Here is a 13,103-nt window from a genome sequence, read left to right on the forward strand (position 1 = left end):
ATCCCAGCAACCACATCGTGGCTCACAACCATCTATAATGTGATCTAATGCCCTCTTCTGGCCTGCAGGTGTACATGCAGGCAGAGCACTGTATACTTTTTTTAAAAAAACAAACAAACAAAACCCTGAGGGTGGGAGAAATGCCCACATTGACACATGTCTATTGAATGTGTGCATTTTAGTTGATATAGAGAATTGCACTTTATGGTTGTTCTGCTGTGGGAAAGACTGTAAGCTTTGTCACAGGTGAAAGCAGTCTTGGTGAGCTTTACCCTTCAGCACCCCATGAATACCTTGTGATAGACTGAGTGGAGCCTTCCTGGGCCTGGAATTCAGGAAGCAGACCTGGGGACTCCACCTGGACTATTGTTTTTCTAATCAACCCTCAATGGGAGAAGGGGACCGCCCTTCGCATGTGACACAGGCAGGCAGGAGAGGAGAGAGCAGCCGCAGGTTCAGACCGGGCTTGAGTGCACGTGGATCAGCAAACAGGCTGGACCAGAGTGCAGGCCAGAGACACCTAAGGACCCGTCCCATGGAAAGGATACCGGAAGGTTCACTCTTTTTTCCCTTTAGCCTTTTTTCCCCTCTTGTGTAAGCTAGTTGGGTTGTATAATAAAGTTTAATTGTTAAGAAACAGAGCCTACATTCTGCTTTTGTACTCAATGAAAAATTATGAGTAGTGTTTCCCTGCTTTCCACGAGTGTTATGTACACCAATAATCAGCAGCTTTAATGAGTAAAAAATGCTCTTATGATTGCGTAAACTATCCAGTCCAGGAGTAATGGGCTCCAAGGAGACAATGCAAGGTGTAATGTGAGTCAGAACTGTTTCTGGTTTTGTTTGAATAAGAGTTTAGTGGAAGCTGGGTGTGGTGGCACACACATTTAATCCCAGCACTCAGGGAGGCAGAGGCAGGCAGATCTCTGTGAGTTAGAGGCCAGCCTGGTCTACAGAGTGAATTCAAGCACAGCCAAGGCTACACAGAGAAACCCTGCCTTGAAAAACAAAACAATAACAACAACAACAACAACAAAAAACCCAAACCAACCAACCAACAGTGTTTAGCTATCAGAGGGCTGGAGAGTTGGCTCAGAGGTTAAGAGCATTTGTCCTTGTAGAGGGCCCAGGTTCAGCTCTTAGCACCCACATGGTGGCTCACTGTTGTGGGTAGGTTTTCCCTCCCATCCTTAAGCTCCTGGAATAATGAAGATGAGACTCAGGAGAATCATTTACAGATATCTAGGCCATATAGCCAGGCTCTTTTCCAACTAGCTCAACTTAAAATAACCCATTATACTAATCTACCTTCTGCCACAGGGCTGGTTACCTGTGCTCAGGTGCCATGCATCTGCCTCCTCATATCTTGCCAGCTGAATCTTCCCTTGCCTGGCTCTATCTCAGAATCCTTTCTGTCAGCCAGATGTCCCACTTTCTATTTCCTGCCTCAGCTATAGGCCATCAGATTTATTATTGACAGGCAAAATTTCTGTATAGACACAAGATATTCTCTCAACAACTCACAACCTTCTATAACTCCAGTTCTAGGGGATCCAACACTCTCCTCTGGCCTCAGCAGGTACCAGATATGTAAGTGGGACACAGACACACATTTAAGCAAGCCACACATACACATTAAAAAAAAAAGTTTAGTGGAAAACCAGTCACAGGGTGCAGGCCTGTAATCCCAGCACTTAGGAGGCAGAGGCAGGAGGATCTCTGTGAGCCTAGTTCACATATTGAGTTGTAAGACAAAAAGACCGGCCTTTGTCCCGGCCCGCCAGGGTTCGACTAATGCTTGGGAGGAAATTTTTCCTGTATAGGGACAGAACACAAGACACGAAGAAGGGGGCAAGTCTGCATTCTGATCAAACCCCGTTTATTGAGAAATTTCACAGAGTTTTTATAAGACAGAGGGCAGGGAAGCATATTGCTATGGCAACCCAGCTGTAGGCTATCTCAAGACTCGAGGAATTCCAAGCAGGTCACAACCTTCTGCCACACTGAATATTTTGCTATCTTTAGCTAATCTAACTGTTAAACTACAACAGGGTGGCTCCGTCTAAATCTTATCTTTAGTCTAACTGCCGGACCACGACAGGGTCAACTGGTGTCTGGTAAATGGCAGATTGCTGGAGAAATAGGAATCTAGGCTCTGACAAGATGGAAGAACATTGGCCATATAGCCCGTCCCCTACAGGCCTTGTCTGGAAAAAGCAGAGGAGAAGAGAGGGAAAAGGGTTTAGTGGAGGGCTGGTGTGGTAGGTTGAATAAGAATGGTCCCCATAAGATCATATATTTGAATGCTTAGTTACCAGAGAGTGGAACTGTTTGAAAGGATTAGAAGGATTAGGAGGTGTGGCCTTGTTGGAGGAAGTGCATCACTAGGGGTGGGCTTAGGCCTAGCCATGCCCTTCACTCCCCTACATCCTTGCTGCTTGCAGGTCAGGAGGTAGAACTCTCAACTACTTATCCAGTACTATGTTGGCCTGTGTGTCACTATGCTCCCTGCCGTGATGATAATGGACTCTGAAACAGTAAGCAAGCCTCTAACTAAATGCTTTCTTTTATAAGAGTTGCCTTGGTCATGCTATCTTTTCACAGCAATAGAGACCCTAAGACAGCTGGTGAGACAGCAAGACAGGTGTGTGTGGTGCTTGCTGTTCAAAACCAGTGACCCGAGTCCAACCTCTGGGACAGACCCCAAAGGAGAAAACCAATTCCATAAAGTTGTCTTGTGATCTCCACATGTGCACTGTGGCATGTGGACATGCACACACAAGTTCGCACACAAGAAATAGATGTTTTTTGAAAAAAAGATTTGTTCATTTTTATTTTGTGTGTATGGGGGTTTTGGTTGTATGTATGCTTATGCGCCATGTCTGTGAAGTGTCTGCTGAGTTCAGGAGGACCGGGATCCCCTGGAACTGAAGTTGCAGATAGTTGTAAGCCTTCATGTGGGTGCTGGGAATCAAACTCACATCCTTTACAAGAACAAGTATTCTTAACGGCTAACATTCTCTCCGGCCCCTTCTATCAATTTTTAGATCTAATTTTTTTGTTTTGTTTTGTTTTTGTTTTTTCAAGACAAGGTTTCTCTGTGTACCCTTGGCTGTCCTGGACTGCCTTTGTAGACCAGGCTGGCCTAGAACTCACAGCGATCTGCCTGCCTCTGCCTCTCAAGTGCTGGGATTAAAGATGTGCGCCACCACACCTGGACCTTAAATGCTTTCTTTCATAAGTGTTGCCCATGGTCATGGTGTCTCCTCACAGCAGTAGAACAGAAACTGTCAAGAACCATGCTGTTAAGGAGCTCATTAGGCATGTGGGCTTTCTAGGAGGTGATTGGTATTTTGCAAGGTCTGTACCGTGATGCACCCCAGAACTGCTTCCAACCTCTGACTACCCTGTCAATTCTGCACTGCTGCATCTCTCTAAAATCTGGCATTAGAGCTGGGCATGGTGGCGCATGCCTTTAATCCCAGCACCCAGGGAGGCAGAGGCAGGTGGATCACTGTGTGAGTCTAAGGCCAGCTTGGTCTACAAAGCGAGTCCAGAACTGCCAAGGTTACACAGAGAAACCTGGTCTCAAAAAACCAAAAAGAAAAAATATCTGGCATTGGTGTGAACTGTCACTTTCCGGGTATTGAGCAAACTTCCCACAGGATCTTGCTGAGGCTGTACTGTTTGTTGTTCAGACCAATTAACCCCTGATTATGGAATTCTTTTTTTTTTTTAAAGACTTATTTATTTATTTATTATTTATACAGTATTTGGCCTGCATGTGAGCCAGAAGAGGGCAGCAGATCTCATTATAGATGGTTGTGAGCCACCATGTGGTTGCTGGGAATTGAACTCAGGACCTTTGGAAGAGCAGGCAGTGCTCTTAACCTCTGAGCCATCTCGCCAGCCCCGGAATTCTTGATTTGATTAAAATAGTTTAAAAAGTTAAATTGTTTTAGATCTTCTAAAACAATTTAGAGAGTTTATGGCTGTAAGTGAGGCCTCCAGATGCCTCACTATGGACAGCCTTGAAGCAGATTTGTGGCTTCAGATAAGCCTCCACTCCAGATGGCACCAGGAATCCTGCTGTTCACCATAAAGATAGGCAAGTTAGTTTAAACTTCCCATGAACCCAAGATAGAATGGGGCTACCTAGAGATGTCTAAACTAAGCACGAGCCTTAATGTCCAAATATAAAAACTGTTCTGTTGTAATTCCTTATACTTTCTCACTTTCTGGCATCCTATGTTGTCATTTTAAATTTACTCTGTTTCTTCGAATGAAAGACAGATAAAACTGTTGTCCTGAACTCATTATGAACTACGAGATAGCTGGATAATGTGTAGTTAGGGCAGTCCTAATTGATAAGTTGTATATTCTTGTACTTTTAGGCCTTGTCAACCTTTGTCACTCTGAACTCACTCTGAACTTATGTAATGCTTACACAGATAAGAAATATTTAATTCTAAAACATATAACCTGTTGTATTTTAGAACTCATCTGTTCTTGTGATTAATTGCCCTGTTTTGACTATGAGGTAATTCCCTTTTCACAGAAATATAAGTACGGTGACCAACAATAAATGGCGTTGAAATTAGGAAGCGTAACTTCAGTAGGAGTTAAGACGCCTAACTTCATCCACCTTTTCTCTTGAATGTATGTGTATGGATGGTTTATTTTCTATCTCTATCTTATTTCTTATCTCCCTGTAGCTTTGCAAACAAGTTAGCAGACTCAGGGCTTTACCACCAGTCTACTAGGACTAGCAGGTCTAAGTTTACATTAGGTTACTGGAGATCTCTGCAAAGAGGCCTATCTTCAGATCAGAGAGCCTCCTTTTACGACCCCCATGTAGTTTCTAGCCAGAAGCTGCTTTTACAGCTTCAGGTATAGGAAAAATGTGGTCAGTTTAAGTTCTTTTCCTCAGCCACAGTACAGCCAGTCCCTGAAGAAGAGACCCTGGGCTCCCTTTCCTCTTCCTTCTTTCAATCCTGATCAATTGCCTGAGCCATCAGCTCTGGTGACCTAAGAGATGAAGCAAACTGGAAGGGAATCCACATCCAGCATCAGAGACCCTACCCTGCACCTCCTCAGAGCAGCAGCTGGCCATTAACAATATACTAAGACAGCAACCAAGAGAACTGGTATTACTCAGCATTGGCCCTCATTAGTGTTCTCCTTTCTCTGTCCTTTCTCATTTGAGAAGGATTACTACTCAAAATCCTAATCTTCAGGTCTTCACATAGCACTACTATGGCAATGGCATTCAGAAACTATGCAGGGCCCCCCACCCAGCCCTTCGTGAAGGCGTTGTTTTGGTGGCCTAGTTGTGTGTGGTGGCTGTGACTAGTCAGGGTCCTGTGAAGGATCGGGACAGGACATACTGAGTGAATACACAATGAGAGAGGACTTCAGATTGGCTTACACAGTCAGAGTAGTCCAACAATAGCTGTCCCACACTAGAGAGGCTGAGAAGTTGGTGGTTGCTTAGCCTGTGAGGCTGGGTGTCTCAGCAGTCCCAACCTGGTGCCAAAGGCCTTGCAGATTCCTGGAGAGTTACTGGTTGCAGTTATGTAAGCCCAAAGACACTTGTTCTAATATCAGGGGAGTCTTCTCTTCCTCTTCCTCCTCCTCCTCTTCTTCCTCATCCTTCTCCTCCTCTTCTTCTTCCTCTTCCTCCTCTGTGGCAGCAGCTGCAGTGGTGGCAGCAGCAGGAGAGATGAACTCACCACTGATAGGCAGGAAAAGTTAGCAAAAAGCAAGGTGTTCCTGCTTCCTTGCCCTTTTAACTGGGCCTCTATCAGAAGGTGGCACCTACATTCATTGAGTGTGTCTTTCTACACACTCAATATGGATATACACAACCACTCATTGACAATTTAACCACCACAGTGACACTGTCTTGGTAATCTAGTCATACAGTGGACACTGCCTTGGCTGTCTTCTTGTATAGGATGGCAATGTATTAGTTACTTAAGACCAAGAATGGGCAGCAAGACACCGGCTTCCTGTCCAGACACCAGAATCATTAGTTTCCTCTCAGGGAAGCCATTATGGTGACTGAAAAACCATCTCAGATGACATAACATAACAGGATTCCCAATGACTATCCTTTTTCCCCTTAGTAAAGTGATCCTAGTTGAGTGCTGTGGTGTACACCTGTAATCCCAGCACTCAGGGAGGCAGAGGCAGGTGGATCGCTGTGAGTTCCAGGACAGCCGAGGCTACACAGAGAAACCTTGTTTCAAAAAAGTAATCAATCAATCAATCAATCAATCAATCAAGTGATCTCAATGATAACTGTGACCTCAGGCATGATCTGAAGACAGTAGAGATTTTATTTTATAACTTATAGTTCTTTAGCCTATGGTGTCTCTACGGACAATGTTCATCTCAACAGCTGGTCCAAGGATAATGCTGCCTCTCTAGTTTCTATTGAATGATGTCAATTGCAGGTGCCTCATTAAAGAGAGAAGTTTACCAAGATGCTAAGCCTTCATTTCCTAAAGGTACGGAGTGTTCAGCTTTGTTTGTTTGTTTGTTTGTTTTTGTTTTTTTAAATACTGACACCTAGCTAGCTCACTCCAGTTATTTTATTCAAACATTATACAAGGTTAATTGAGGCTGGGAAAGGTTCCAACTACCAAAGTTATCTTGCCCCTGTTGCCCGCAGACAACCCACACAAATCTCAGTCTCTTTTGACCATGGCTAGCCATAATCAAAAGTAAGAACTTCAGTTTGCCAGGACTATCTTAAGACCAAGGTCTGTGCAGCTGTAAGCTCTCACATAGCACCAAGTGCAGATTCTCTAAAGAGACAACATTTCTTCAAGGTGCAGTCTCCAAACAATTTCTCAGTCATTAGTGATTAATCCAAACATATCAAAGGCCTTGCTGAAGCACTTCACCTAAAACCAGACTCCAAATCAGAGCTGAAGGCACATGCAATATTTTGAGTGAGAAAAGAGCCAGGTCAGCTGGGTATAAAATTTCAAAGTGTTAGCAGAGAGTGGTGGACAAAGGGAATGCAGAACAGCCAAGGTTGCACAAAGAAACCCTGTCTCAAAAAACAAAACAAAAACAAAAAACAAACCAACAACAACAACAAACAAAGAAAAAAAACAAAGTGTCTTTCTTGCAAAGATTTTTACATTTTATGGTTAAAGAGAAACACTACTGACAAATGTGCAAGCTATTAACTTAATTTCAGGAATTTATATGATACAATCTAGGTTGATCAACCAACAGTCTGTCTGGATAGAGGGTGGAATCCAGGGAAGGAGACAAGACAAAGGTGTGTAAACAGTCAAAAATAATAGGAGATTAAAGAGATACCGTGGCAGTGCACAGTCCTGTAACCCCAGTGCCCTAGAGGCAGAAGGATCAAGTTTCAGGCCACCTGGGCTACACAGCAAGTTCCAGGCTAGCTTGGTTACATATGTAAAACAAAACAAAATAAAACCACCTCAATTCTACACAAAAACAAATCCTTATCACAGTAGGCTGCAGAAAGCTCCTTGCATTTTGGTAGACTCCATCCTCAAGTACTATACCAGTACAACTCAATTCTCTGCTATCCTCTTTCTCCGAGGCTGAGGGAGGCGACACCCAGCTGAAATTACACACCAGGGGAAAGTCATGCTTCTGAAGGCAATTTCCAAGTTGCCCTGTGCTTTGATAAGACAGTTCTAAGATACACTGTTCCAGAAGGGTTTGACCCCAGAGGACCTCCTTTGTTGGACTAGCAGTGAGAGGCTTTTTCGTCTTCTCTGCCTCATTCTCTCCCACCCATTACTCTGCTTTCTGGGAGCACCTGCTATATAAACTTCCTGTACCCTTACTTTTCAGCTACTATGACTGAAGTGCTATGAAGGTTCATGTGTTAAACTTTTTGCATCAAAGACCTTACAGCCATCTTACTCTGTGTTGAATGGAATGATATTCTTTGTAGCCCTTGTATGGTTTCCTTTTTTTAGCATTAAAAGAAAAATCGCTCATCTTTGCATTCATGTTGCATACCATTATTGCTTAACGGTGTTTCTTGTGGCATCTATTTCACTTTCAATTTATGTAACTTGATATTTTGTATTCTGTGACATCTGCTAAAAGCTGACACACATGAGCCAGGCACTGTCATAAGAACTTTGATTCTGTGCATTTTTCCTTCATAAGTTTTGGGTTACTTTGTGCAAACTAATTGCTGAAATAAGCATCAAACTTAAATTAAATTCTTCATCTCTTGGATTTTACAACCATGGAGAGAGATAATAAAGATAAACAAGGCCATAGATACATTTCTAAAATCACTATTTGATATTTTAGGGTAAAAAAAAACCTTTTTTTTCTACTTATATAATTATACAAGCTAACTGTATAATGTTCATAATGTATAAAAGCCTAAGAAAGAAAGAAAAAAAAATTGAATTGCTGTGAAAACCATCGTAAATGTTCTGGTGGTTTCATTATCATTGAAAGATAGGGTCTCACGCCAGGCATGGTGGCGCATGCCTTTAATCCCAGCACTTGGGAGGCAGAAGCTGGTGGATCGCTGTGAGTTCGAGGTCAGCCTGGTCTACAAAGTGAGTCCAGGATGGCCAAGGCTACACAGAGAAACCCTGTCTCGAAAAACAAAACAAACAAAAAAACAAAACAACAACAACAAAAAAAATCGCGCTGCCTTTGAGCCCCCGGCGCACCTCCTTGTGGTGCCGGGGGTTAAGCTGCGGCGCCACAGCAACTGCTGGCACATAACTGGGGCCGCCTGCCCTCTTTAATCGCTAGCCACAGGTTAAAAAAAAAAGAAAGAAAGAAAGAAAGAAAGAAAGATAGGGTCTCATTCAAATTAGCTAAGCTGTATAAGATGAACATGAACTTTTGCTCAAGCCTCCACCTCCTGAGAGTTCTGGGGTTACAGATTGTGTGCCATGGGCTAGTTTATGCAGTGCTGACCATGCACGACAGGCTATGGCTCTACCCACTGAGCTACAGCCCCAGCCCTCATCCCTAGGAACTGAAATCTTAGAACTCTATTCACGCTGTACCTGGATCCCCACATATGGACAGGGATAGAGCCCTTAGCCCCCAAAGAAACTTTTAAATATCACCTTTTTTTTTTTCTTTTTCTTTTTCCTCAATTTTGCCCAGTTATCTTTTGTTTTGTTTTGTTTTCCGGTTTTTTTGTTTGTTTGTCTTTGTTTTCTTTTTCTTCTTCTTTTTTTTGTTTTTTTTGTTTTGTTTTTGGTTTTTCAAGACAAGGTTTCTTTGTTTTGTTTTCCCAAGCAGCTAATCTTAGAGTGGCCCAGAAATCTAGTTTCTACATTGATACTGTACGTCTAGGCCAGTGTGGTAGTGCCCACCTTTAATCCCAGCAGTGGGGAAGCAGAGACTGGCAGATCCCTGAGTTTGAGGCTAGCGTGGCCTACAGAGGGATTTCCAGGAAAGGCAGAGCTGAAAGATGCTACACGTTGAGGGACTGCTTTCAGTACCTACTATCATTCAAGACGTTTCTTTGTGGCGATTGTACAGGCCTTTCTAGACTTGGAGATGGCACACAGCGATGGCTCACGGGATGTTCATTACATTTAAGCTGGGTGTGGTGTGCGTGCACACTTACAAAGGGAGGCAAGAGATAAGGAGGTCAAGGTCATCCTTAGCTACAAGGAGAATTCGAAGCCAACCTGGAGTGAGAGCTGGCCTAGAAAAATAAAACAAAAACAACCTCCCTAAATTAAACACAAAACCTTCACATTTTCTAGCATCTCCAGTCCTCTCAGAGCTGTCAGGAGGACCGGAGCCAGCAGGAGGCGCTGTAAGACAGTAAGAGAATAATGGAACAGAAGAGATTCCGGGGGGGCCCCCGAATTCGTAGCTGTCACAATGACACCTACATTCAAGTCAGGCGCTAGCTCGACAGGCACCCTTTTTAAGCCTCCGGGCGACCACGTGACGCAGGCGCGCTCGGCGATTGGCTGCGCTCCTCTCTAGGCTTTGGCGCCGAAGAGGCCCCGCCCCTCATGAGCGCGACCATAGTCCCCGCGTACGGAGGTGGCACGGGCCAGCCCCTCAAGCGAGGCTTCTCCGAGTCAAACTCCCAAGTAATTCTCAGCAAACGATACGGTAACATACACGTCATTGGAAGGAATCCAGTTAGGAGGACCGCGGGAGAGTGACCTTCCCGACGCCCCCTGCGGCCTGGGGCCAGTCCATCGTGGTTCCGCCCGGCGCGCGGGCTCCGCCTCCTCCTCCGCCCCCGCCGCCATTTTGTGTGGACACCGGGGAGCGAGCGGGAGCGGGTCCGCCTTCGCTTCTCCGCACGGTGCGCACCGCGCGTTGCTTATCTGAGGAGAAGCCTTTCCCCCCCTTGGCGAGGGGCGCCGAGCCATGTACATCAAGCAGGTAGGGGCCGGCGACCTCCGCACTGGGGGCGCGGAGAGGCGGTGCGACCCGCGGGTGGGTCAGAGCTGTCGGGGGCGGGGAGGAGCGGGTCCCGGGCTGCAGCCCGAGCCTCGCGTCGGGGCGGAGGGCAGGGCGCCGCGGGCTGCGGGCGGAGGCCGGGTGGTGCTGCCGGGATGGTCCTGCGCCGGCCGCCGCGAGGGAAGGCGGCCTCGGGGTCCGGGCTGGGCGGGAGGGTCTCACCCCCTGGCCGCTGCTGGCTTTCCTCGAGAAGGGCGGACCTTCGATGCAGAACTCCTTGCGCCCGCTTCCTCAGCTGCTTACTTCTGTCAAAATGATCTTCCCGCGCAAGAGTACATAGACTTGGCGGAGCTTTCCTATTGCAAACTGTCAGGCTCTAAGCGGCCCCCCCTATTTATAATTTTTGTTATTATTTTAATTTTCACGTTGACTCATTTGGGCTGGCCAGTGCGTCTGACTGAAAGATGCCCTCGCTTGGCTTGGAGTCAGGCAAGCCTGGTTGCGGTAGGTACCGTTTTTGTAGCACTGCAGTGTTCGATCTTGCAGCTTACACTGTGCACTTCTTCGTTTTGAGAGCTTCTCCCAAATCTACAACTGGATCAGTAGTGGCTGCAGACAGTCGGGAGGGGTCTCAGCAGGTTTCTAACTTGGACGCCCCAAAGCGAAATTTCCTCAAGCCCAGCAGAATGTTTTCCGATTTGCATTGAATGAGAAACAAGAACTGTAAAGAATGTTGCCGTAGCTGTGCCTTCTGTGTGTGTTCTCAAGGGTGTCTCTTCGTCATTAGGTGATTATCCAGGGTTTCCGGAGTTACCGAGATCAAACAATTGTAGATCCCTTCAGTTCAAAACATAATGTCATCGGTAAGTGCTCTTGGTTTAATATGTCGGAATTAGAATCCATAGATAGTGTGTTCTGTCTGTCTTTAGGCCTGAGGAGACAGGAATTGTCTCTGAATGTTAAGTATTCCTCTATGAAAGTTCTTTCTCTTATCTGCACCAGTGAGTTGCTTATTTTATAAAAATAAAATGTTAAGGTAACTCAGTCAGAGGGGCTGGTGGTGTAAGCTCAGTAGTAGGAATGCTGGCCTAGCATGAATGTGGGAGACTGTTGACTGTGTTTTCACTTGAGAACCTTCCATGTGAGAGGGTGTTCTTAAAAGCTTAAGTTGTGATAGCTGAGAATTAAGTCATTTGACCTGTTTTGTTTATGTATTACTTTCTTTGAAATTCACAGATTGCTCATGGTCTTTTTCCCTTGCCAATTTCTTTGTGAGTTTTCATGACAGACACAAGTAGACCTCATACCTGTCTCTCCTAAGGCGGTTGGAAAGATTAAGGAGAAGCTATATGGAAGATTGAGGATAAAGAGCATACACTCGTTGTCATGTCTTTTTCTGTTTAAAATATCCATTTTGCTGTTGCAGCCGGCAAAGGCACATTCTGCTGATTTTTTTTTTTTTAAAGGATGGGTGGAATCAATGCCAGACATGAGGAAACAGATGGTAGTATTGACAGCATCCTTGATGCAGTTTGCTAGGGCAGCCATAAGAAGGTACCCTAGACTGGTTGCTTAGGCCTTTCCGGAGGGTAGACGTTGTTGCTTGTGGTACCTGCACGATTGAGCTCTGATGAGGCCTCATTCTGTCCAGCGTCTTCCTCGGGGCTTCCACTCTCAGGACCTTATCTAGCAGAGTCCTCTCCTAATGCAGTACACAGCATAGGTGAGAGGGGAGGTCATGAATGCCAGAAGGCCTCAGAGAGTCAGAAAAGCCAGGTGTGGTCACTTAGTTCCAGCTACTTAGGAGGCTACAGTGAGGATTCTTGAGTTCTGGATTTCAAGACGAACCTGGTCAGTACAGCAGGACCTCGCGTAGAAGCACTTCCATTGTATAGGGTTTGTTACATTTTGGCTACAGGAGCTTCCTGGTGTTTGCCTGTCGGGAAATAGTTAGAAATGTAGAAACAGGAACGTTAGACTCTACATTATTTCACTTGTAAGCTGAAAGTGCCTTAATATTTCAGATGTATGTATATATGTATGTATGTGATTTGTGAGATATGGTCGTCATCTAGAAGCAGTGTCTAAGGCCATGAATTGCCTTGTTTTAGCTGCTATTAGGGAGCTGTTCTGTTGCTTTGCTTGCAGAATAGTTTCTTTTGAGAGGAAAGTAAGAAAATTTTAAAATACATTTTAATTGAGAGATATACCATATTTTTCGGACCATAAGATGCACGTTCCCCCCTGAAAGTATGTGTGTGGGGATTTGGGTGCACCTTATCATCTGATTGCTGTTTTTACTGTTTTTCTTGTTTTACTGTTCTAAAAACTAGGTGCATCTTATGGTCAAGTGCATCTTATGATCCGAAAAATACAGTACCTAAAGTGGCTTCGTTGGTACTTTACTAAAGAGTTACTTTAAAGTGAGAAAATGGAAAGTTGTTATTATTGTGAAGAAAGTGGAAAGTAGTTATGTAGTGAAAATCACTTTAAAAATATATACTAAGGGGCTGGAGAGATGGCTCAGCAGTTAAGGGCAAAAGACCAAGTTTGGTTCTCAGCGCCCAGATGATGGTTCACAACCACCCCCAACTTCAGTTTAAGTTGATCTGACGCCTTCTGACCTCTGGCCACCAAACACATGTACATGGTGTACATACATGCATGTAAAATACTCATACATAAGA

At 44.9% G+C, this 13,103-nt stretch overlaps 1 protein-coding gene and 1 non-coding gene across 2 annotated transcripts in view; both read left to right on the forward strand.

Annotated features, from left to right (window-relative positions):
- The first annotated feature begins 8,673 nt into the window (after window positions 1-8,673).
- On the forward strand, window positions 8,674-8,792 carry LOC127190231 (small nucleolar RNA SNORA76). The gene has a single exon (XR_007830732.1). It is a non-coding gene; the product is annotated as a small nucleolar RNA SNORA76 (small nucleolar RNA).
- Window positions 8,793-10,234: 1,442 nt separating this feature from the next.
- Smc3 (structural maintenance of chromosomes 3) overlaps window positions 10,235-13,103 on the forward strand; it is a 43,481-nt gene continuing 40,612 nt past the window's right edge. The window contains exons 1-2 of the mRNA XM_051146780.1: window positions 10,235-10,398; window positions 11,204-11,279. Coding sequence (XP_051002737.1) covers window positions 10,384-10,398; window positions 11,204-11,279 — 91 coding nt within the window. The 5' untranslated portion in view covers window positions 10,235-10,383. The remainder of the gene's footprint in view (window positions 10,399-11,203; window positions 11,280-13,103) is intronic.

This window comes from Acomys russatus, chromosome 5, assembly GCF_903995435.1.
Source record: "Acomys russatus chromosome 5, mAcoRus1.1, whole genome shotgun sequence".
In the NCBI taxonomy this organism is placed as follows: domain Eukaryota; kingdom Metazoa; phylum Chordata; class Mammalia; order Rodentia; family Muridae; genus Acomys; species Acomys russatus.